This window comes from Equus przewalskii, chromosome 16 (assembly GCF_037783145.1).
Source record: "Equus przewalskii isolate Varuska chromosome 16, EquPr2, whole genome shotgun sequence".
NCBI classification, from domain to species: domain Eukaryota; kingdom Metazoa; phylum Chordata; class Mammalia; order Perissodactyla; family Equidae; genus Equus; species Equus przewalskii.
In genome coordinates, this window is record NC_091846.1 from 68,537,916 (window position 1) to 68,564,415 (window position 26,500).

A 26,500-nucleotide genomic window follows, 5' to 3' on the forward strand; every position below is an offset into this window, starting at 1 on the left:
ATCCACAAGGGAAAGGGAAATGCTTTCCTTTCAGTAGAACATAAAGTAATAAAAGAATGATGGTATTGCAAAATCACAGTTTGGCAGCTATCAGAGTAAAAATCAATTCAGGGAAGAATCATCAATATATGAAGAACAGGCTATTTATATAATGTCAAAGTATCTCCCCACAAGTGACTTATTAATTACAAAAGGAAAATAGTAACTCTACAGTGGAGAAATTGGATACTGCTTAACCAAGTTATCAGAATTAGTATTACCAGTAATGGGACAGAGGGCAGTGTGGGCAAGCCCTGAAAAGGACACATCAGTTATGTGTTACAATAAAAAATGCATAACTTTGTTCATAAAGACAAACCCAATTTGAGAGTCATTCTATAAAGTACCTGACTTGTATTCTTCAACAGTACTGATGTTACAAACTGTTCCAGATTTAAGGAGACTAGGGAGCATGCTAACTAAGTGTCATACATGGTCCCAGACTGGATTCTGTACTGGAAACATATGGTGAAAGGACATTTTAGAGTCAGTTGATGAAATTGGACTGTACACTAGATAATATTTTTAGGTTAATAAGTTTCTAGGATTCGGTATCTATACTGACTGTAGTTAAGAAAGAGAATATCCTTTTTCTTCAAAATACACACAAGTTATTAAGGGGTAATGGGAACCCTTATATATGTAACTTAACCTCAAATGGCTCAGGAAAAATAAGTGAAAGAGGGAAAAAGTATATGTAGACAGAGAGAGAGAAAGCAACTGTGGCAAAATAACGGTGAATCTGGATGAAGAGTCATCAGGGGTTCTTGGAGCTCTTCTTGAAATTTTTCTATAAGTTTGAAATTGTTTCATACTAGAAAGTTTTAAAAAATGCATAAAATAAGTTTAGAGTATTCCAGTAACACCACTTTCAAATTTAGTTCTGCATCCATTAGTTTCTTCTCATGAAAGCAAATCAAGGTCAGCATTTCATAGCTGATCACACCATCCAGGCCATCACCTCCCCATCCCCTGAGTAAAAAACTGTAGTCAGACCCAAGGCACCAAGTCTCTGCATCTAAGCTGTGTCCTGACTTTTTCTGGAACTCAAGAGGGGCCCCTGGGCAGGACTCCACTGCCACCCCTGGACTAAGCTGCCATAAATGCTTCTGAAAGAAACCAGTTGAATGTACCTAATGAGTTGATGCAGACCCTCATTCTTGCAAGTTCTCAGCTCAGACTGATCATTTCAGCAGCTCTTTAGGATAGAGAGATGGATTAAGGAGCCATAGTTCTCTTCTACGTCCATTAAAGAATTTCTAGAAAAATGTTATTCCCACGATAAGAAAATAAAGCCAAATAACTCAGCATTTCTAAGATATTTATGGTACAAATTAAAAACTAAGCTAACACTCTCAAATTCAGGTGAAAAGAAATAGAATTCTGTTCTGTTACTGTTTACTTGATAGAGCTGTGAGTCACGTTCCTCACGGAGCAGCCGTTAACAATACGAGGTATTTAAAGGTGAGATAGTTCTTAGTCTTGACACTTTGAAAAAACAGTGTCAAAAAGTGATAACAAGCAGAATGTGTGTAATTGAAGTCTTTAGGGTTTTTTTAGTGAATCATTTTCCTTGATACTCGCAGAATGACAACACTGAGGTTAACATGTTGTCAATATCAGTTTAAGTTCTTCCTTACTCTGCTATGAAAAGATGTAACTACATGAGAGGTTGTTTTTAACATATGCTTCCTTATTCATTGATTTTCTAAATCTTGTTTTTTGTATTTCTTGTTTACCTTGAAAATGGCCATTATAGACCATCATTGCATGAGGACACACAGTCCTCCCTGGCATTGTTTGTTATGCACACTCTTGGTAATTCTTCTAATAGGTGCTAGAGGGACAGTAAAAGAGAAAAAAGATGTTGTTCTTGCCCTCAAGATGTTAACAGTAACGTTTAGAAATTTATAATTAATGTGTAATCTCTTGGCTAGTTTGTTGAGGCTAGACACAATCTAAAATATCATTTGTTGGTAACATTAAGATAGCTTGAGCTAACAAAACCTTTTTATGCTTAATTTTTCAATTAAATGTGCTGTATTTTATTTTTTAAGTAACAGAGTCTTGTAATTTTAGTGCATTAAGAAACTTAGTAATTTTCTAAACCAAGACAAATAGAAATGATTATTTGAGGGTTTTTTTGATGTAAATAAGTGCTTAAGGAATTTTCGTGAGAGTTCTTTAAGATAGGAAATGTACCAGTCCATGTGTTTTGAAAAAACAGAATATTCTAAGAAAGAATGTGCCTCTCCTGTTCAGTCTAGTGATAGTCCAACATACAGCTACAGAAATTTTTTGCCACCTATTGTACTCTTCCTAGTCTATTTTTCTCTCTCTTTTTTCTTTCAGGGATTTTTATGCTACACCCATACTCAAAGTTAACAAATAATGAAATTTTCTCATATTGGCTTCATATTTTTTTTAAATCAAAGGGGGAAAACTTACCAAGTTTTTCTCTCTTAACCTTCTCCAAGCTTAGGCGGTGACCCTTCGATGTATACTTAATGGGACTCACAGGTAAAATCAGACAAGGAAGTTAAATAAGACTAAGCCACAGCTAGGACTTAACAAAAGGCAGATAAACACAGACTGTTCCCAATTTCGACATCCTTACTTCCATTCATCTTTCCTTTCCTGTAGCCAGCCAACAATTTTCAACTGCTCTGCACTGGGCTAAGCACTGGGCTAGGTGCTTGAAATACAGAGATAAATACGGTAGAATTTCCTGCCCTCAGTGGTGCAGAGCCCAGTGTTGTAGGGAGCCAAGCCCAGAAATGGCTCTAGTCAACTATATAGAAGCGTCCTAGTGCTACTGAAACTGAGAAGGGATTGCCAGTGCTGGGCGGGTTGGGGGCAGTGGCATTTGTAAAGATGTGGTGTGGTGAAAAGTGCATCCAATTTGGGGAAGCACAGGTGGGTGAGGTTGGAGTGGAGGGTAACCGGTGGGGCAGGGGCACCGCCTGGGGAAGAAGCTGGATGGGGAGCAGGCAGAACAGACTCCCCAGCAGCCTTCCAGAGGTGCATGGACATCATGTTTATGCCATAGGCTTTAAGGAACCGTGGCAGGATTTTAAACAGGGAACTGCTACATCATCGGCTTTCCCTGGAGGATGGACTAGACCTGGAGGTAGGGGCATGTTACAGTCGTAAGCACGAATGTATTTTCTTCCCTCCCTGCCCAAGAAACATGTTACAGTCTAGGTGCTTACAAGACTCTTGCCCAGACCAGGTATGTTACTGCTCAGTAAGTTTATAATACATGAGATCCATGACGTGGATTCCATTCATGTCCTCTGAAATATCCATTGGCCCGAGTAGAGAGACAGTGGCTTTAAGCACAAAGACACTTTCAATCTTAGCTGATAAATAGCAAAATGTGTTTAGTATGAGAGAAGCTGAATCTCAGTGAGGTTCTCCTCTCTCTCCTCATCTCAGGAATCCTCACCACTGTCTCCAGAAAACCCACCTAAACTGCAGAATGCTCCCCTTATAAAAAACAATCCCCTGGCTAATCTGTATTTGTTTTGAGGTAAATTTCATGCTTCTGTTCTGAATATTTCTCATTGCAGGGAGTTGGGGACGGGTCTAGTGACTTGCATGTTGTCCATCTTCCCTGGCAGACAGTGAGCTTGTCTGAGCTTGGCAAGGGCTGATACCACGCCTGCCTTGTTTCCTACTGACACAGAATGTGCCCCACAGCGGTTAGAGCAGGGCCGAATGTGAAGGTGTGGTCAGTGCACTTCCCTTTCAAAAGAACATTTGTTTTCATTTAAAAATGTGTTAGAGAGTGGTACTGTCAGACCTTTCCATCTCTAATGCCAAGAGATTGGAAATGTGTTTTCTAACAAAATACCAAAGTTAAATGTGTTAGAGTGAAATATTGGGTAACAATCAAATAGTTAACCAGCTCTTCCGGGTGCTCTGAAAGATGTAAGCAAAGAAGTTCATCCAGCCTGGAGGTGAGGGAGTTCTCACTACCAATCCCTGAATCAAGGAGGAATGCCAAGCTGGGGGGCCACGGAGCAGCCTGTAGCTGGGCAGGAACATAAAATAACCAGAAACGTTCGCTCAGCTAACAGGTGTGATGAATGGGGTTCAGCAGTGCTGAGGAGGAGAGAGGTCAGCTGACAGGGAGAGAGCTCTGCTGACCCACAGGGATCTAACCGTGAGCCTGCAGCAGGGCGGCAGCCTGGCCCTGATGATAACAAATAGTAGTTACAACGAAGGGGAGGGAAGGGTGAGCCGCGTTTCTGATGGCTCCTCCTGGGATCTTGTCCCCGTAGGGTGCACATGTGGCCTGGGAAGTTGCCCGCCACGAATGGGCAGCCCAGCATGGGGTTGGGTAAGGGCCACCTTTCAGGTGGGCATCACTTTTTGCAGGCATCAGAATTTGGGAAGTAAGAACCCAAGAAACCATTTGTTTTTGGCACCCTTAGCTAAAGGGAAGTTAAAGAAACCACAGTCTTATTTGAACAAAACAAGCAAAGGAGTATTTCACTCAGAGGAATTGCTATAAACCTCAATGGAATGAATGTTCTCTTTTACTTGTGTCACAGAGTAGTTGAAATACTAGTAGAATGCTAAAATGGGATTTCATTCATTTTCTTGATAAGAATTATCTTGAGATCGTAGAGACATGTGACCTAATAATAGAGGTTGTTAAAAAAAGGAAAAGAAAACTGATACAGATTTATCTCCATCTCTATAGGTTTCTTTTCTCATTCAGCGTGGTCTCTTTGGAAAGCATATTATGGGAAAAACATAGTCCACCTTGTGCTCCTTTGGAGCATTGTCAGATGACCAGGGCAGTGCTCTCCTGCAGTGCCTGCTCCTGTCCGGGTTCCCATACCTCAGCTAGCCATCCCGGTGGGGCTGGTGGGGCTGGCGGGGTGGGGGATGGTGGTTGCTGCAGTACACGGCCTCAGGGCAGCTGACCCCTGTGGGAGAGATCCCTGACGAAGAGCTGCTGATAGAGTCAAAGGTCACTGAGGCGGACCTTCCGCAAATTGTTTCCGTCTCAGTGAGGAGGCTAAACTAGAATTTCAGTACCAGCCGCTTCTTGCTATCCCTTAAGTTGGATTATCTCTGGCCCTTCCCTCTAGGAAGTCAAGTTTTCAGTTACGTAGCAGGCATTGGAGACGTTCTATTTGGGTAACTTTCGTTTTTATGAATAAGTGATGTAGAAGACAGGAAAAGCATAAGACCCTCTTTGGATATCAACCCAACTATACCTGGTTTCTAAAAGAAGTTAGAGAAAAGGTTCATTTAGGTTTTTAGACTAGCAACCAAGATGAACTGTATTCTGTTTTGCACTAAGAATTTTTAGACAGAAACTTCCCTGTGATGCACAAGCAGAAGGGGGAATGTACTTAGTGTGCTCTGAAATGGAGAAGGAATATTGGAGGAAACCCTTTTTAGAAAATTCCTGTGGGGCATTTTTAAATTTTCCAAACAGACTGCTTGCAGACCCTGCCAGTCCGATATTGATTAGATGCAAAATGTGCATCTGCCTTGCTCTTGGCTCCGCTTAAATCAGAAAATGTCTCTATCTCAGCATGTTCTTTTGAAGACTTCTAAGTGTTTTCCTAGCTTTCTCATTTTGTCCCCAAGATGTTTATTGGACATCTTCCCCCAGTGTACTGTCAGTTCCTTAAAGAACTTACATGGCTTAACTTACCCTCCTTCTCTAACCGCAGTGGGGCACCTTCTGTGTCAGGCTCTGTGTTAGGTGGGAAACTGGGCAGGTGTGGTATCAGCCCTCACGGAGCTCACCGTCTGCTGGGGTGAACAGGCAACACGCATGTCATTAGACCAGCCCCCAGCTGAGCGCGGGTACTTAGGGCAGGCCCTTGGAGCAGGGGAGATGGTCTGTAAACGTTTGTTGAATTAATGATGTTCCTGTATGTTCATAACTTGATTTAAACTGATCAGGATGTATTTCTATCTTCTAGTCAAATAAGATCACAAGATTTTTACATTGAAATTTCCTCTTCCCTTGGATGTTAGATCTGATCAGCTAACAGATGGTTCTCGTTCCAGTAGCTGAAGACAGGAAACAGCCTATAGAGAAAACAAATTAGTTTAGGCTTTCAGTGTGATAACATGTATTATAACTAATATATACTGTATGCTTTGGATAGGGAGGGAGCTGGACTGAGTATCCATAAATAGCATTATGTATATAATCATCAGAATTGAATATTTGCTAGAATTTATACAGATATAAAGTAAGGTCTTATAAGAGTCACTAACATAGTGTGCGCTTTTTGTTAGATTTTATGCTCACCTTTTTAAAAGATTTTTCCTATCTTACTGACTTCATTTGGTCTCATCACATTGGTTTTCTTACGCTAGTTCTTGTTTGTGCCATTTAAACGCTAGAAAGATGTGGAAGAAGTCACTTGCGTTTGTTTTTAAGCGTGGCTGTATTTAGCCTTGCGGTAGGTATACATGTGGGCGTACTTAGCTGCAGAGCCAGTGTTTAGTAAAGTCCCTGTCATCTGGGGGAGCATGGGCCTCTCCCTTGATGTCAATGACCAAGGTCCCAGAAGGAGTGGTTTTTCTGCTTCGAGACTTCCTTCCAGCTGCTCCATGGCCTTCTCTGAAAAAGAACCTGCATTTGATCGTTGTAAAAGACACACCAGTTCTTTGACCAACAAAGGCTATAAAACTAGTGATGTGGAAGCAGTTAAAGTGAATGCTGAAAACAAAACCCAAGGTTGGTTTTGTCACGTTGTCAGAGTCTCTGAACTGAGGCCTGAGAGGGTCAGAGGGAGGGACCCCCACACACCCAGCCCCATCGCTTTTCAGTCGGATAATCGTTATAGGAGGGAAGGCCTACTGAGCCCCTGCACATACCAGTCATTGTTCTGGGCCTTTCACCACAGACCTCTTATCCTCGAAACTGAGAGCGTGAGGCTTCAGTCCCCTGCTTGGGGTCACACAGTGAATATGGCCAGCTGGGGCCTGGCTCCAGAGCTCGGGCTCTCTCTGTCCCCCTGACAGGGCTCCCGCCTCCCAGCAGGGGGCTGGGATCATTGTTTTGTACTTGGGTTGGATCTGAAATGGCTGCCAACCCCCCCTTGTGTTTTTATTTTAGGGAATTAGGAACTTCTGAAATCTTGTCTGTGTTTTGCTTGCATGACCACAGATCTGCCTGGGCCTCAATTTTCTTTCTGCCATTTGAGCACAGGAGTTCATGTGTCCCAGGCTAAGCCTTTGACACAGAGATAGTGATGAGTGCACCAGGATTGGGCAAGTGGGCCTCTTGGCACAGATAAACATTAAGGTCCACAGCGGTAATTGTTGGGATCCAGGAGAACTGTAGACATCTGTTCTCTGTGTTGCTGGGTTCTGCTCCAGTTCTTATCACTTGGACTGCAAACCATTGAACCACCCAAAGAAAGGACAGCAATGGAATGCACGGCCCAAGCTGGCCGTGGGGATCCCATCCACGCTCTCCACTGAGGGATGGGAGCAGCTAGAAAACACTGTCGGAACCACTCTCTCTACTTCTCGTCTTTTCTGGCTGATTATTATCCACATGTACAAGCCCAAGCATGCAGTTTTCATTTTCCCATGGATGTTTACAATTTGGGACACTAGGGGAAATTTACAGATACCCTTTCTTAGTGTAATTGTACAATTTTTTAAAAGAACTGTATTAACATTATTTCTACTTCATAATTTTTTTTGTCTGGTCAAACTACCGGGTCATTCAGCAATGAAAATTCTCCAATCACGCTTGTCTTCTCACTCCTAAAAAATGCAAAAAGCTCTGAAGCCAGCTTTAGCTAAAGGGGCATGATTCCCACCTTCAGAGGATGAGCAGCCAGCCGCCGAAAGCTTGTAACAGCAAGCACTCTCTTCAGCAAAGACCTGTGAAAAACCCAGCGCAGTTGTCAAAACCAGTGATAGTGCACGTGTGGTGTCTGTGAGAGAGAATGAACTCAGGAGGAAGCCTCGTATGCAGAGAAAGATTTGTCTCACACCAGACATCACTTACGAGGCCTGGGACACAGCCAGCCATCCCAGACCTGAGGGATTTTTCCCTCAGGCGCTGCAAGTCCTGGGGCCTGCAGTGCCCTCGGTGCCGCTACTCTGCCTTGGTGGCCTGTGTCAGCATCTTCTGGATTCCAAAGCAAACCTTCTGTATTCAGAGTCGGTGGAGGGAAGACTCATGTACCAGGTGGAAGTTGTGGCCTAGCACCCCCACCTGGTACCAGGGCTAGTACCCTACGCTGGTACCACGTCACTGACTCACACGTCTTCAGCTCCAGATTGCCAAACAAACAGATTTGTTCCTGCTGGCTAGGTGCAAAGAAGCAGCCCCTTCTGAATTATGCTTGAAGTACCAAAGGTGACAAAGAGGTGATAGTGAATGTAGCATTTACTATGCTGTTCGGAGTCATATAGAATGGCCAAATTGTTGGGCCGTGGTGTCGTGTTCATGGGTAAAAGAGAGAAGGCGGGCAGAGCTGCCCACCTCCTCACTCAGCTACGTTAGCTGTGCTAGATAGTGGTCCTTAACTGGGAGTAATTGGAGTAAACATCATAAAAGGTTATTTCCATGTAGGAGTGGAAATCACCTAGTAAGAGTACCTGGCTCACTGAGGTAGTTTCTTCCCTGTCGGCGTGCATCTGACACAAGTCCTCCAGCCCCTGTCCCCGAAGGTGCTGTTGGGGTCGAGAAAGCAGGGTGCCTAATACTCAGTTTGAAATGCTCCCCAGGAAGGAAAAAGTGTGGCTTCTGAGACTTGAATGGCAAAGTTGATGTTTCATGTCCAGCAGAAGCTTAAAATAGATTATCAGACAGATGACTGGTGAACGTTAGAGAGTGTCGTGGTCTAAAGGCAGCAAACTAATCCTGTTTTCACAGGATGTCACCACAACATTTGACAGCATCTCATCACCTTTAGAAAGGTTGGTGAAAGGCACAACAGATAATAATATGAAGTGGGTTTGAAACTCATTTAAAAATCTCTAAAAAATTGTTGATTTGTCAGCTGAATACAAAAGGAGATCTCCAGTGGATTCTGGGCTCTGTCTTTGATGGTGCCTGCTTGACATTTTCATCAGTCATCACTTGAATGACGTTGTAGAGGTTTTCTAATCAAATTTGGGGATGATACAAGTCTGAGGGAGCTGATTAACAGGGTAGACAACAGAATTTAAACTGAAATTAATTTTGATTGGCTAGAAAACAATAGGGGGAAATTTAACAAAGGTGCATAGTCCTAAACCTGAAAGATCAAATATAATCTTACAGGGTAGGCTTGGGAAGCCTGGCTTGAGCATTTCATGTGAAAATACCTGCAGGTTTTTACCAGGCCCCACCTTAACTTGGCTACACCAGTGTGGCGTGGCTGCATACACAAGGGCATATATACACACATAGACACATGTATGAATGCTACTGAAGCAGTCGTCTGCTATCCTGAGGGTTGAGATCCCAGGAAGGCAGCGGTCTGGCTGCCCTTTACCCTCCTCAGACCACACCAGTGATATTGTACCCAGTTTGGGACACCATATTCTGAGATGGCAGAAATGGGCGAGCATTGAAAGGGGAGGGGCTGGGCTAGAAGGTGCTGGATCCTGAAACAGAGGAATGACAAAGCAGCCAGGGCCCTTATTCTCAGACAGCTTACAGTACAGTGGTAGGGAGCAGTCCACGCTACAAATACAGATAAATGTCATGGCCATGATGAGCACAGGACAGAGGTCAATGGGGCCACGAGACTTCTACTCTGGGGCTCCTCGTAGTCTGGGAGACATGGGAAAGAACCAAGTGCACCAAGATCCAGTGGATGAAAAGGAGTTAACCAGGCCAAGGGCAAAGGGAAGAGCCTCCCAGCAGAGGAAACACCCCTAGAGAAGGTGAGAGATGCAGCGCCCCGTGGCCTGGGACAGCCAGGCCCTGGCCTAGAGTAGCAGAGTGGGTGTGGGGAGGAGGAGGGCGGCCTTCAGACACTCAAAATGCTTCATATAGAGAAGGGAATGGGGTTGTTTTCTGTTACTTCAAAGGGCAAAGTTAGGGCCTTTGAAGTCTCACAATGGCAACTAGTCAGGCTGATTCTGCTTCGTTTGAGGAAGAACTTTCCATCTCAGCCAATGAGTAAAGGGTGTTTGTGATAGTCTGGAAAAGATGGTTCTTTCCTTGAGTGGGAAATGAAACCAGAAGATTCTTCCATTCCGTCCACGCTATCCATCAACCTGAGGAGTTGAGCTAGGAACCGCCTTGATCCCCTCAGTCGTGCACCTGCAAGTGCTGCCACCTCACACTTGTTCACCTGTGGATGGCCCATTTCACAGGCTCTGACCATTCCTTTAGAAAACAGCTGTCAAGGTTTCTGATCACAGCCCACAGTAAGAAAGGCAGCCACTGCATACATATGTGTGAATATGGAGAACTGAAATGAAGTCTTATGGAAGAAAGACCCTCACTTACATGCATTTTTTTTAATCCTAGTCTTAACCCACTAAGTGTTCATGACTTACTAATGAGGGATCGCAGCCTCAGTTTGATAAACACTGGCCAGAACTCCAGCTTCTGGGAAGTGTCGCCTGCCTGTCCCTTTTCCTCTCAGCTGGGTTAGCCTCTCTACCAAAGGTTCCTGGACTCAATTCCAATGTGTGTGGAAGCTTCCCCGCCAACAAGCAGTTCCCTGATGCCAGAGAATCCAACTCCATTCTGACACTGTCTGCCCAGAGATAGAATCAGATTCCACAGGTAAAGGGCTCGGTCCCACAAGACCACCCTCCACTTCAGACACCAGTCACAAGTTGTCACCTGTGCTTCTGACAACCAGCTACAAACTGGAGGTTCTATCCACCCCCTCCAACTCAGGATGTCAATCTCAAATCACCTGTGCTTCTGACCAACTGACTATAAATCAGAGGTTTTCACAACCCCTTCCTCAGGTTTGATTAATTTGTTAGAACAGCTCTCAGAGCTCAAGAAAACCCATTTCCTTACTAGATTACCAGTTTATTACAAAGGATATTGAAGGATACAAATCAACAGCCAGATGAGGAGATACATAGGGTGAGGTCCCGAGCAAAGGAGCTTCTGTCCTCGTGGATGGGGCCCGGCATGGTGGCAAGTGGAAGTGTTCTATTTCCTCAACCTGGAACCTCTCTGAAAAAGGGCTGACAAGCTGTCCTTTTTGGGTTTTTTGGAGACTTTGTTATGTAGTCCTGACTGACTGAGTCATTGGCCATTAGTAATTGATTGAACCTCAAGCCCCTTTCCCTCCCCGGAAATCAGGGGGTGGGACTGGAAGTTCCAATCCTCTGATCACATGGCTGGTCCTCCTGGCAACCAGCCCCCACTCTTGGGTGAGGTCCAGAAGTCACTTTCATTAACAAAAACAGGACACCATTTCACCTTCATGACCCTGAAGCACTTTCAGGAACTGAGGACAAGAGACCAAATATTGTAACGAAAGGATGTTCCCGTTGCCTGTGTCACTCAGGAAATTCCAAGGATTTGGGGAGTTGTGAACCGGGAACTGAATGAAGACCAAATAGCTCTGAGAAATGTATTTCGGTCATCTGAATGACCAATTATAGGTATGTTTCTTATAAATCACAATATCGCACCGGGTCCACTATCACTTAGGCCCCTCCCACGCCCTGCTCTCTCCTCCTGGCACCCCACACTCACACATACCTTGACCCCCTAAGCAGGGGAAGGAGAAGGAAGGAGGGCAATATCAGGCCTTCTCTTTCCGCTGGGGAGCACCAAGCACATGGTTTTCTGCAAGAAAGAAGATTAGAAATGGTGACTGTCCTCAGTCAGCCGACAGAAGCCTCTTTAACCCACACATTGTTGAAAATCTCAACATTTCTACAAGTATCATTTTTCACTATATATTATTATTGCAAGTGTAGTATATTTCAATATAAGTACGAAATACAGATTCCTGTGGCTGGTCCAGGGTCATAATTACTTTTACATTTTTAAATGGGAAAATAGGTTACAAATAAACTTTAGTAAAACCACCTAATTCGACATTCGAGACTGCCTGTATGTAAAAGTACAGGAAACCTCTATAAGTCACAGATTCAGGATTTGTGGTCAAAAAAATGCAAGCTTCGTCCTCTCTACCCTTGGTGGCTTTAGCTACCTCCTCCCTGCGGTTCTGCTCCAGGCTTCGCCCCTCTATGCACTGCTGCTACCTACAGAGCCCCGGCCAGTGACTTAGAACATGTTGCAACTAATGTGAAATGCTGAAAAGGTGAGGGCACCCAGAGGACGTTCCCTGGCTCAGCAATTCCAAGAACTTACAGGCACTTTTTTTTCCATTTTATTTTTTATTGAGGTTATGATAGTTTACAATCTTGTGAAATTTCAGTTGTACATTATTATTTGTCAGTCATATTCTAAGTGCACCACTTCACCCTTTGTGTCTACTCCCCACCCCCCTTTCCCCTGGTGACCACTAATCTGTTCTCCTTGTCCACGTGTTTGTTTATCTTCCACATACGAGTGGAGTCATACAGAGTTGTCTTTCTCTATCTGGCTTATTTTGCTTAACATAATACCCTCAGGGTCCATCCATGTTGTTGTGAATTGGGCGATTTTATCCTTTTTTATGGATGAGTAGTATTCCATTGTGTATATATACCATATCTTCTTTATCCAGTCATCAGTCGATGGGCACTTAGGTTGCTTCCACATCTTGGCTATTGTGAATAATGCTGCAGTGAACAAAGGGGTGCATGGGTCTCTTTGAATTGCTGATTTCAAGTTCTTTGAATAGAGACCCAGTAGTGGGATGGCTGGGTCATACTGTATTTCTATTTTTAATTTTTTGAGAATCTCCATACTGTTTTCCATAGTGGCTGTACCAGTTTGTATTCCCACCAACAGTGTATGAGGGTTCTTTTTTCTCCACAACCTCTCCAACATTTGTTATTTTTTTGTTTTGGTTATTTTAGCCATTCTAACGGGTGTAAGGTGATATCTTACTGTAGTTTTGATTTGCATTTCCCTGATGATCAGTGATGATGAGCATCTTTTCGTGTGCCTATTGGCCATCCATATATCTTCTTTGGAGAAATGTCTGTTCATGTCCCCTGGCCATTTTTTGATCAGGTTGTTTGATTTTTGCTATTGAGTTGTGTGAGTTCTTTATATATTATGGAGATTAACTTTGTCAGATACATGATTTGCAAATATTTTTTCCCAGTTGGTGGGTTGTGTTTTTGTTTCAATCCTGTTTTCCCTTGCCTGGTAGAAGCTCTTTAGTCTGATGAAGTCTCATTTGTTTATTCTTTCTATTGTTTCCCTTGTCTGAGAAGACATGGTGTCTGAAAAGATTCTTTTAAGACTGATGTCAGAGTGTACTGCCTATATTTTCTTCTAGAAGTCTTATGGTTTCGGGTCTTACCTTTAAGTCTTTGGTCCATTTTGAGTTTATTTTTGTGAATGCCATAAAACAATGGTCTATTTTCATTCTTTTACATGTGGCTGTCAAGTTTTCCCAGCACCATTTGTTGAAGAAACTTTCTTTTCTCCATTATATGTTCTTGGCACCTTTGTCAAAGAGTAGCTGTCCATAGATGTGTGGTTTTATTTCTGCGCTTTCAGTTCTGTTCCAGTCATCTGTGTGCCTGTTTTTGTACCAGTACCATGCTGTTTTGATTACAATAGCTTACAGGCATTTTTATCATCGATGTCTGCCAGCATCAGGAATCAGTCTTCAGTTAAGCACTTGTTTGCGTGCGTAAGGAAATGTGACTTTGATAAGTTATTTCTCAGGAATCAAGTTTGACACCGAAGGAGTATGACAGGGCCCTGAGCGCGGGCCTGCTTATGCAGACCCACTTTCCAGGCCACATCCACGAGCTCGCCCACCCCTCTGCTCATCCTGGCAGCCACTTGACCCTTGGAAGCCCCATTCCCCATCTCTGAAATGAGACTAAATGAAATCCTGCATATCTGTTGGCTGTGTACAGTAAGCACTTTAAAACCTTGTGCCTGTTATAATTTTTTAAACATCCCATTTCACATTGAAGTGAAAATTTGTTTTTTTTTTTTAACCTGTCCTACAAAACTCACATGAAGGACTTTGGAGGCTGGTGGATTAGTGGCAGTATCATCAGCCTCATCGGGTGTCTGGTTTTGTTCTGTTTTTAGGTTGCCCGGCTCATGGAGATGGGATTTTCCAGAGGTGATGCTTTGGAAGCCCTGAGAGCTTCAAATAATGACCTTAATGTGGCTACCAACTTCCTGCTACAGCACTGATGGGCCCGGCGGACGACACGGGGACGGGCTGAGCTGCTGACCACAGCGGGCATGGTCCCCGCTGCTGACTCAGCCCGAGGACCCCACACTCTCTGGCATTGATGTTCTTGATGAGCAAAGGGTTGGTTGTCCCTGCTAGTCCCCACCCTTAATTTCAAGATCAAAACTGTTAGAGTATCAAAATAAGTTTGTCATTAAATTAGCATGTATTTTCTATCTTTATTTTTTTATTGGGTTTTTCCTTAGTTTGAAGGATCATCACTCGTTCCTAATGTGTTTAAAATGCATTAAAATTGCAGATTTCTGCAAGCAGTTGAATAGCACCCCAGATGGGAAATTACTGCTGTTGTAATATTATTATTTTTACTATAATGCATCACACATTCTATCTGATCATAAATGCAGTAAAAGGGGAAAGAGGACTATTATTCAGAAAGAACATGTCAATTACTCCTTATGGACTTTTTTCACCACTATTTTTTTCTCAAATCTGCTTTCAAACCCCAGTGGCTGTTCCGTGTCCACACTTCCCCAGGGGTGAGCAGGCCATATGTGCTGCGTGCAGCACTGCCCAGGCCTCAGTGATGGGGGGGTGAGCAGAGACCAAAATCCAACTCTGCACTGTCCCAGCCCATCCAGTCAAGGGGTTTTTTCCCAACTCCTTCTCCCTACTTCCCTTAAAAAACAGTGATAATAATCAAGCACCAGTTCGATGTTCATGGACTACTCCATGAAACTTATCTGGGGTTGATTTTGCTTAGAATATCCAGTTAGTCACACAGGCTAGGCATAAAATGGGACAAAGAACAGAGGGGGCTCCCTGGAGCAATGTGTCCTAACCTGAGTGCTCAGTGGCTGCCCAGGGTGACCCCGGCCCTGGAACAGAAGAGAAAATATCTTGCCCTTCCCAGCTGCCGGCCCACCCCCTCTGGAAGCAGACTCTCCCTGGCCCCAGGGTTGATGGGGGTCTCAGCGTGAGGCAGAGTAGACTGCAGAGGACGCCATCCCAGAGAGAAGAGGGCAAGGCCAGAGGTGGACGAACAGAAAAAGATCTAAAGCAGGGTGACGATTAAGATTTAAGGAAATTGTGCAACTATTGTGTTCTGCAAAGTGAGCAGAACTGTATCAAATTGATGCAAATTTAGATATGTGTGATACTTATAATAAAGTTTTTAATGTGTTTTACTTTTTGGTAGTTTTTGTTAGACTTACCTAAGTAAAACTTTGTTCTAGGTTCTATTAGGAAGATATTGCCACACTGCTCATCTTTCTTCAGAAGATTTGGGTGCTGCTTTTGAAGTGAGAGAAGCCCTTTTGTTCCTGTCAGTAGAACTGACCTCATGAGGCCCCATCCTTAGGTTTGTCAGGGCCATCGGGCTGCTCAGAATAGGGGTTGAGGTGACTTTCTGGAAGCCCAGTTGGTCCCAAGCACAGGCCCTTACTTGATCTGAGTCTCTCCATCTCCAACCTTGATCTGAGGTTGAAGGACAGTGTCCCGTAGGAGACATTCCCCACTGCATTCGCTGACCAAGGGCATGTCTGACACAGCCTGAGGGCGTGCTGAAGGTGTGCTCCTCCTTACCCCTGCGGCAAATCTGAATCTGCCCTCTGTCCTTCCAGGCAAAAGGTCACTGGAGAGAACCACCCTGCTGTATGCAAAATACGCCCTCTCCTCTGTTTCTTCTCGCCTTCCAAGAGCACCTAGCAAAGGAAAACCAAACCAGAGGCGCGATTCTCACTTGTGACTTTTCATTGCTTCTCCCCAGGGGCAGGGGAACAAAGACCCCACCACTGTAGGGAACACAGTGTGAGGCCTAAATTAAAAGGGAAGAATGCCCCCCCCCCCACTTCTTGTTTGTTTTCTCAAAGTTCTTATTTGTTTTTTTGTCAGAATTCCCTGCTAAATGTGATTACATTTCAGAGATCCTTGTTCCACCACAGGAGCCTTTGTGACCCTCTACTTCAGTCCATCAACTTAGAGAATAGAAATTGAGGTCAGTACAGGTGGCATGACCATAGGACTTATACCTCTTGGTGGCAGAGCTGGGAGACACCCTTAGGTTTCTCCTGACTTCTTTCAACCTCTTCTCCAGCTGCCTACCGCTGCCAAGGTCCCACATTCCCAGTGATGACTCATTATTTTTCATCCTTTTCATGTAGCTGCCAGGTCATCTCTCCCTTCATCAGTCACCACTCTCTAGAACATCCCTGTTCTACATACCCTCCCACATGTCTGACCTTTCACTCTTGGGCATGTTTCTTTGCCTTATAGGAGTTCCCATTCCTGGACTACTCTTGCTTCCTGCAGATTTTGACACAAACTGCAGCCACCCACTGCAGGAGTTTGAACACTCACACCTCTTGACAAGACATCCAGAAATCTGTCAGGCTGATGGGACCCCTAAAGGATAACCGTTTGTGTCCCATGCACAGTGGCGCATGCCAGCGGGGGGCATCAATGAGCCATTTGGTTTGATTTCCTAAGATGTAGAAAAGATCATTTAGGTTTCTGATTTTGTGCAAATGGTAACAGATTGGCCTAATTTTCAAGTGAGCAGATTCCAGATTGTGAAATGATAAGATGAAAAAGGAAAAAATTGTCTGTAGTGAACCCCGTTTCCCAAATAAAGGAAAACCTGCCCCTGAAGTCCTGATTCATAAAGCTGGACAGAGTTTGGGATTAGAAAGGTGAAAATTTTAGGGAAATTGAGCAGAAAATTGTCAACGCATTCTGGTGTCATTTAGAATGTTTTCTGAGTCCCTGAGTTCATATTCCTACAACAGTTGTTCTTAAATGGAAATGAAAGTGTCTAAACCATGAACTTGAGTTTTATTTTAATCAGGTAGCTTAAGTCATAAATTGTGAGAATCACAAGATAATTCTCTTCACCTCACAGTCCCTGTAACCCATACAGTATCCTTCTAAAGAGATGGACCCAGAATGTCAAAATTGCCTTTCTGGCTTACACTAAAATTTTAGTTCTGAAACTGCAGTCTTACGTGTAAGAAAAATTGCCAGAATCAAGTGAATTTAGTAAGCTGCTTGATACCGTATCTCACAGAGAATCCTCAATAGCTAAATGTTGTTTATGCCTCTGCTAGAGTTGGGATTTCGGGCAGAGAGATTTGGGTCCGGGGGAGTGGTGGACAGTTTGGGCCTAGAGAGGCTAGGGGAAGTGTCCCTGGAGGTTGGAAATCAGTCTGCAGAGAGGCAGGGACTGGAGAACTAGGTGGACGGTCCTGCTATGGCGATAACAGACGAAACTGGATGCCTGAGAATTTGGAGAGAGGAGACAAGAGGGTTACCGATGGAATCTTGAAGAATGCTTGCACTTCTCATGGAGGAAGAGAAAGGGAAGTAGGAGGGGAATCAGAAGAGGCAGCCACATCAGGAAGGTGAGGCCGTTTGGAGCGGTGATCAGGATGGCAGGTGGTGCAGGGCAGGGTGGTGTCAGCTCCATGATGGCAGGCTCCAGAGGACGAGAGCTAGGACATGAGGACAGGTGGGAAGGTGGGTGGTTTGCATGCACGTCCAGGAAATCTGGTGGGGCAGGAAGGGGTGAGAGGCTGTTCCCGGGTCAGCTTGTAGGTCAAGGTAAACAAGCCACTGATGAGACCCTGAGATCTAGGCCCAGGATGGGGTGTGGTCAGGAGCCACGAGGTGGGATTGACCGTGGAGACCAGGAGAGACACTTCGGTCCCCCAGAACCAGAGGAAGGAAACTACAGGTGAACTGTAAACTAAAGAGCGAAGTTGAAGAAGCTCAAGTGGTAGTTTCTAGCTTCTTAAGGAAGGCAGTGAGGATGAGGTGCCCTGGTGGGGCTGGGAGCCTGAGGAGAATGGTCACTAGAGGTGCACCTGGAGGTGGATCAGGGTCGTCAGACAAGAGAAAACACAGAGGATCCGTATTGGCTGGAAACAAGGGCTTTGACCACTTTTGTTTATGGACTGCAGTGTTTTGGTCTGCTGAGCCCCCTATACTGTGGGGATTTCAGAGCCCCGAGAGATTTAGACAGGAGTGCAGGCAGTCCCAGAAACTCACTCCAGCCTGCAGGCTCCCTGCAGTGTCTTTAGGCCAGCCCACAACTTCCCAGGGAAGCAGGCCATTTCTGTGACTTTCCTCTCTGTTCTGAGCTGCCCTGGGAGTCTGAGCAGACTTGGAGCGTGAGGGAAGAGAGAGAACCCTGATCCTAAGGGAAGAGGGGATTGGGTTCTTAGAAATCTGCCTGGGCTAACCCTGAGCCTCCAGCTACCTGGAGACACCCCCTGGTCCTCACCCAAATGCAAAAGTGTCTAAGGGACTCTGGGATTGCTCCACGGCAGGGGCTGGGGTCTGTCTCCAAGTAGCCAGACCCAGATATTCCAGGGCCTCTTCTGGCCCCTTCAGAGATGTGCTGTGCCCCCAGGTGAGAGCAGCCCAGCCCAGGAGCCCACATAACTGACTTTTTTGTTTTACAAGATTTTTGTTTCATTTCTTTACAGGGGACCGTGGTCCATTTTCCCCTTTGCTATCTTGAGAGTTGTGTGTATGGCGTTATTGTTGTAAGATTATGTAAGGATGTTCAACAAAAGTACTGCATTATGTCTGAAAATTGTTCAGCCTAGTACTCTCTGTGCAGATATTATAAAACCCTTATTTCTGTAACCTCTGACACACCCCAGGCTTTCATATACATAAAGCTCCAAGGATCACAGAAGGCTTTTTCAAAATGGGCAAAGTCTGCACCCAGAGAGGGTGTAGTGGGTAAATGTTGCCTCTTCAGCAAGGGGGCCATGTTGTATCTAAATCTGCACAAAGCTGAATGTGATGACCACACCTGCTGTTGCCTTAGGACCTGTTTAAAGAAGGAAAAGTGTATTTATTTTGTTTAATCGTAAAAAGTCAAGCAAATATTTGGAAAAGCCAGTTCCCTTAGCAAGAGTGGGAATGCCAGGGTCAGCTGTTCTCCATCCTGGGAAGAGAGGGCCTGAATGTGAATGGAATGACAGATAAAGCAAATACCCACTCCTGCAACTCACTGAAGCGGTCAGAGAGCGGCTTCATCCTGGATTTGTACGTTTTCCCCTAATGTCTTCTAATTGTTAAACTCACGCCTATTTTGACAGCAGGTTTGGTTGTTAGCAATTCACCTTTATCAAGCTTTTCAGAGCATTCAACTTAGTTCTTATAAAAACAACTCTTTCTTTTTGCCTTTGTACTTTATTGGTTTACATGATAATTAATTAAATTATTTAATTTCAATAACTGTTGACTCAGCTGACCCAGGAAGGTTTGGAACAAGCACAGCTGCCTCTCGGTGAGCGCAGCACCTCACTGACGGGGACAGAAGAATAGGGGCTGGGGAGAGACCAGCGGCCACGAGCAGGCCGTGTGTGTGTGTCTGTGTGTGTGGGGGCGACGCTCAAACCCACGCATCTCCTGAGCTGCCTGAGTGGGGTCTGCTAAGAGGTTTTCTATCACAGCTACAATCGGCGAGAATAGAAGAGGAAGTCATTCAGATTGGGAGAGTCACCAAAGAGGGCTCCCAAAGGGCAGCATAAAGAAAGTTCAGGGGCCTCTGCTCCGGATTTCTTACTCTGCTTCCTAGGTGGCCCCCAGAACCTCACTGAGCTTGAACAAATGAGTAACAGCGCGGCGGTAGCCCCAGTGCCTAGATCTCAGGGAGCGTGTGTCTTGCTCACCTCCCCAGGAGGGGCAAGCTTCGTCTCCCAGCTGCCAGCTGCCCTGTCGCACACAGCGAGGGGTTCAAGGAAGAGTATCGAACCAGATGTACATTACAGGTGACTTCTTAGCATCCAAACCAGTATCCCTCATCTTGCTCTCCCTGGCCCTGTCCTCCTTTCTTCCCCTCCCCTCTCTTTTCGGATTTCTGTCTCCAGTGTTGTGTGCTTACCAGGCCTCACACCAGCCACTGTTTTCCCAGATGAGTAAGTGGATGCCAGCCAAAGGCTGAACAGGCGATCGAAGTCAGGCCACCCACTCTGAATACAAAAAGAAAGCCACTAAAGATAGGCTAAGACAGATACATGGCAAAACCCATGAACTCACGGGAAACCAGGCTACACTTACTGGTCTTGCAGGCAGAAATCACATCATTCTCAGAGCTGGAAGGGATGTCAGCGATCATCTTGACTAATATCCTCCTTTGGCACACGAAGCCAGGTTCCAGAACTGCCAGTGACTCACCAAGGCCCCTGGGGCCCAGCAGGCCTGCAACCTGTGTCTTGTGAGGTCCCCATCTGGAAGGAATCCCCTTCCACCGCACCTGCATGCCCTCGGTGGGCTTACTTTGTAAATATTGGAGGAAAGAGGTGGAGCTCTCTAGCCCGTGCTTCCTAAGGAAGGGGCTTCCAGGTCCCCTGACCTCTCACCTCCTGCACCCGACTTGGCTGGTTCGTGAGCTCTGCCCAAGTGGGCGACATCAGAGAGGCTATGGAAAGAATGGTGGTTACCGTTGGTCTTCTCAGTCACATCCCCACACGTTTACCAGAACTCTCTGTGAATATAAAAGATGAGCACATGGATAAAACCAGAGATAAGATTAACAGACTTCTGCAGAACTACTTAACAGAGTAGTGTAATCGAGCAAGCTGGGAAAACAGTCTTTAGGCCATAGGATGGGCGGGGCTCTACGTGAAAGCTGCTCAATAAATGTGGGTCATCAACTTGACCTAGGGAGAAAGAGCATAGCAAAACAGTACCGTGTCCATGGTACCGTGGCCACAAAACACTCTAGGGCACTACAGTTCCTCCTATAGTCCTGGCCACCCATTAGCCTTACAGTCAGGTGTCACCTGACCTTCTAGAAGACAACCGCAGGCTCACTCCCCAGCATAAATGCCACACTCACTTCAGAGTTAACACATCTTTAGCTCTTGGAAGTGCCTATGAAAATAAGTAGAAGTGATAACTTTTGCCATTTTTTGGCTTCTGTTAGCAGGTGGTAGGAGGTGTGAAGTTTGAAAGAAGGGAGCAGGATCCATTTATTTTACTTAAATTGGGTAGAGAGATTAAGAATAGTATATTCGTTTGTTAGGGCTGCCATAACAAAGTCCTCAGACTGGGGGGCTTAAACAGCAGAAGTTTATTTCCTCAGTTCTGGAGGCTGGAAGTCTGAGATCAAGGCGTTGGCAAGGTTGGTTTCTTCTGAGGCCTCTCTCCCTGGTTTGTAGATGGCAGTCTCCTCACTGGGTCTTCATGTGGTCTTCCCTCTGTGTGTGTCTATGTCCTAATCTCCTCTTCTTATAAGGACACCAGTCCAATTGGATTAAGACCCACCTTAATGACCTCACTGTAGCTTAATTACCTCTTTAAAGATCCTATCTCCAAATACAGTCACATTCTGAGACACTGGGGGTTAGGACTTCAGCATGTGAATTTGAGAGACACAATTCAGCCCATAACAAAGGCCTTGGGGTAGACGTAAGGACACTACCACTGAGAAAATGACCCTCCAGACTCCACTCCGTGATGATGATGATCACTGGGGCAAAAAGGAGGCAGGTAACTAAGGCAGCCATCGCTTTCTAGCCGAGTTATAAACAGAGGCACAGGGTGTGTGAGACAATGCTGGTTCTCCAGGCACAACCCCTCAGGCCCCATCAGCTGTGTGACTAGGGACATCAGTGGCCTTCCTGTGCAGTGAAAAGACTTCCTGCCCAGCTCTGCCCACCTCAGAGGGCTGCCATTGGGGTTTGGTGCCATGGGGAGCATTGATCTGCTTCCTAAACTGTTCAACACCATATTCATGGCATATTCTTAATGTATTAACAATATTAATAAGCTATGGTCTGATTTTAAAATACTTAAAATTTGTGACTGCACTGGGTGACCTTAGTCAGGAAATATTCCCACCAAACTGGAAAAGAGTCAGGGTGGAGGATGGAGGAACCTCCCCTGGCCCCTGTCCATTTGTACATGTGTCTCTGCACCCATCTGTCATCCTTCTTTCCTCGTAAAAAAAGTTTTGTTTCAAAACGGTGCGCCTCACTAGAGACTTCTCCCCATGGTCTTCTCCCTTCTTCTTCTGTATCTTCAACTTCACTCTCTTCTCTGACTCCTTCCCTCCTGGATTTAAATCATAGTAATTTCTCTCTGGTTTTAAAAAAAACGATCCCATCCCCCACTCCCCACCTTCCCAACCCCCCTCTGATTCCCCCTTAGAGACAAATTTCTTGAAACAAGTTTAGACACTTGCTGTCCCTGTCCCCTCAGCCCCCTCTCTCTCCTCAGCCCACTGACATCTGGCTTCTGTCCCCATTGGCCAGTTTTTTGCCAAACACAAGGCCCCTCTTTAGACTTGTGGTCACTCCCTCCTCATTCCTGCATCTCCCTTGGCTTTTGTAACAGCAATCGTCCTGGTTTTCCTGCCTCTTTTCAGTCCCTCCTATGGGTTTCTCAGCTGCTTCCCTCCCCTGAATGTGGATGTCCTCGTGGTCCTTTCCTAGGCCTCTGTATTAATCATGCCTTTTTATTTTCTATATTCTGATTTGACATCTGGATACATGCTGACCCTGCAGGGACCACCCCTCACATGGTTAGCCAGTTCCTGAAGATAGTAAAAGACTTGCCCGTGAGTGTACTTTTCAAATGCAAACCAATCATCCCAGAAACTTTACCTTCAACCACCTCCTTTATCAGACTCTTACATTCCAGGCCACCGACCACCTGCCCTACTCACCCCAGGGCCAGGTGCCCCACCACAAGAGACAGACCCAGAGCATGCCGAGATGATTCAAACTAGCTAATCCTCTGCCTGCTTACCTGCAGTGCCTTTCCCATGGGAACCACAGTAAAGGATCCTGCCCACGTTTCCCCCTCACTTCTTCTGCCTCCTGAACAGTGCTGGTGCTTCGCCATGTGGCCCTGCAGGGTGTGACATGGCCCTTTCTCTTGGGCCGTGTAAGTAACAAACTAACTTTTCAATGGTAGGCATCTCCTGATGTTAACCTCGCCATACCTGAGTAAAAATAAAACCTACATTTTAAAACAGATTCCCTTAACTTTCCCTGGAAATATTGTCCACCTCATGCCTCCCAAATCTACACCCTCACCCTAAACATCTCTTCTGCTTCATATGTCCTGCTTTATATTGGACACCTCCACATGCCTGTCCCAGGTGCACACAAGCCCACCTTCTCCCACCCCCAAACTGTATCTTATCCCGTATCCCCTGTCTTAGGAATGACACCACCGTCAATCCGGTCATCCAGCCCAAAACATGGGAGCCCTCCCAGACAGTCGCCCTAAGCTCTTCTCCCATAGTCCATGATGTCCACTTCATACTTAACACATTGTATTGTCATTGCCTGGTTCCAGCTGTATGTGTCACCTGCTGGTCTACATGATCCATGAGGTTCAGGGGCCATGTCTCCATTCTCCCACTGTATCCTCAGAGCCTAGGATCATACTTGATAAATGTATGAATTAATGAAGAAGTGAATGTTGAAGAGGAGCACTGGCCCAGAGACAAAATTGTAAATTACAGGAGAGGCAGGGTATCCCCAGCCTGCCCTCTTCCGTCCCACTAAGCTGCCCCCTCTTGCGAGGGGAGCAGCCCTTTACACTTGGGGACCGAGCTAAGCAGTGTTTACTGGGACTGAGTTCTTGGCAATGTCCTACCTCAGTCAGTATTTAACACTTTACTCAGTATGTGCATCCTACCAAAGGGAAAAGTATCAGGCATTAGCAAACAAACAAACACACAGAGGCTCCTCACTTCCCTGGGACGGGCTACCTCCCACTACCTGTCCCATTGCTGAGCTACTAAAGCATGTGTTGGGGCTTCTTGGAATCAAAGAGTATGAGCACTGGAAGGTGGTGTAGGCCTTTGGCATTAAAAAATGACTTTCAAGATTTCAACAATTACAGGGGAACCAGGGCATCCATGTCATGAGGGATTTGTGTGGCCTGAGGTATGATGTGACCCACGCACCATAGGGTTGGTGTCCCCAAGCCTGGCTGCCCACGACCCTCACATGCCAGAGGAACTTCTTGGTCTCTTGCCTGTCCTGTACACCGTCACTTGGCGAAGTAAGAAAGAAAACTGTAGTGAAAGCTGGAAAGTGGTTAGCTTGTGGTGTGTGGCAATGCCAAGGAAGAGGTGATTCTCAGTGGAAATGTGCTTCTGGAGAAAGCCAAGAGCGCATAGGAACATTTGGGTATCTACGAACTTGATTTATGAAACTCTCTGTTCTTCCTCCTTAAAATGTCGAGTGATTAAAATTCTTGGAAGTCATCCCGAGCCTCTCCACCCAATGGTAGAATCCCCTGACACCTCTGTTGGTTGGGCACCATCTGTCCACCCCCAGGGCATGAGACTTGGGGTCCTCATTACAAAGCCCTAACTTACAAGGCTTCCCTGGCCTTATACCTTCCTCTGGACTGAGTTCCCACATGGAGGGTGGGGAGACCCTTCAAGGGGGTCACTCTGATGCTTCCATTTTGACATGGGGTCATTTTGATAGGACCTGAAAAGCAAACCATGACAGTTAAACTTTTTTTTTAACCAGCTAGTGTTTGAAACGGATCCCTCTTACTTTGTCCTCCGAACATCACCTTTGCGGGGTGCTTTGAGGCAGTGAGGGGGCTTGGAGCTGGGAGGGGTCCGGAATGGGATGAGACGCAGAGAAGAGTGTCTGGAAAGAGGGGTGTTCAGAAATGGATGGGTGTTATGGGTTGAGTTTTATCCCCCAAAAAGATGGGGTAAAGTCCTAACCCTCGGTACCTATGAATATGACCTTAATTGGAAATAGGGTCTTTGCAGGTGTTTTCAGTTAAGATGAAGCCATTAGGATGGGCCTAATCCAGGATGACCGGTGTCCTTAAAAAAAGAAGAAAATGCCATGTGAAGACGGAGACACATGGGGAGAACGCCATGTGAAGATGGAGGCAGAGATGGGGATGCTGCTCTACAAGGCACGGAATGCCAAAGATTGCCAGCAAACCACCAGACGCTGGGGAGACCTGGAACAGATTCTCCCTCACAGCCTCAGAAGCAGCCAGCCCTGCTGACACCTTGATCTTGGACTCTCAGCCTCCAGAACTGTGAGAGAAGACATTTCTGTTGTTTAAGCCACCCAGTTTATGGTACTTTGTTACAGCAGCCCCAGGAAACCAATACCATGGGCAAGAGAGATGCTGGCAAGAGGCTCCACGGAGGTCCACTGGTTCTCAAACTTGAGCACGCAACAGGATTACCCAGAGGGTTTGTTAAAACAGAGTGCTGAGCCCCTCCCCCAGAGCGCCTGGTTTGCAGGTCTGGGACAGGGCCCAAGAATGTGCATTTCTAACAGGTCTCCAGGTGGTGCTGGTGCTGCTGGTCCGGGGACCACACTTTGAGAACCACTGCCCTAGGGCTAGAGTGTGGCTGGGCATTGGGACCTTCTCATCCCAGCAATAATTAGATGTATATCCTACTGATAGAGGTTGTGCCAGCCCACTCAGAAAACTTCAGTGGCCACAGTCAGTTTTCATTTTAACTGTCTTCTTTAGTTTTAAATGATTTACACATGTGTTGATTCATGGAACCCACCCTCACTCCCACCCCTACCCCTACAATAACCCCTATTTGTCTGTAAAAATGCCCCTATTTTTACAGACAAGGAAAATGAGGCTCAAGTGTAGGTGTGAATCCTCTACAGGACACTTGTCCCTCCTAACTCCCTGAGCTCAGGATTCCACGCTCAGAGCTCAGCCTTGGAGCATCCGTGGCTAGTGGAGCCTCCAGGACTCAGCTTCCCGTCTTTGTAAATCACACCCGTCATCGCCTTGTCTGAAAACAAAGCCATCCCCATCCATCGGCCAAAGGCAAATCTCAGCTCAGCTCTCCCCCAACGCACTGCTGCCACTTGCTGCTGTCCTGTGGGATCTCGTGATCTCTATCCTCTTTCCTGATCCTGTTTTGTTCCCAAATTTCCTCTGGATATGACATCCTCTTTCTTGCCTCTGCATGCTCACAACAAACCTGCCCCAGCAGCTTTGGAGCCGAGAGGCCTGACTTGCAGAGTGACTGGTTATGAGAAACGCTTGAGGGGATGGCCGAGAAGGGCTTGTAACACCTGGAGGCAGGCCTCGCAGCCTTGCTTGCCTGGCCCTCTCCAAGGAGGGGGCCTCCTGGTTATGAAGGCAGCTCTGGTCGTCGCTCCTCATCACTCTGCTGGCTGTCCGGGCCCCCTCTTGCCGCCTCCAGGTCCTTTGATAACTGC

At 45.9% G+C, this 26,500-nt stretch overlaps 1 protein-coding gene across 3 annotated transcripts in view; it reads left to right on the top strand.

Annotated features, from left to right (window-relative positions):
- The window catches only part of UBAC2 (UBA domain containing 2), a 187,667-nt gene that overhangs the window by 146,141 nt on the left and 15,026 nt on the right, over window positions 1–26,500 (top strand). The window contains exon 9 of one of the 3 annotated variants that reach the window (XM_008516377.2): window positions 14,186–15,478. The exons of 1 other annotated variant lie outside the window; for it this stretch is intronic. In XM_008516377.2, the coding sequence (XP_008514599.1) occupies window positions 14,186–14,293 (108 nt within the window). In that variant the 3' untranslated portion in view covers window positions 14,294–15,478. Of the gene's footprint in view, window positions 1–11,516; window positions 11,724–14,185; window positions 15,479–26,500 lie in introns of those variants that run through there. One more of the 3 variants, XM_070579158.1, reaches the window with a different exon arrangement.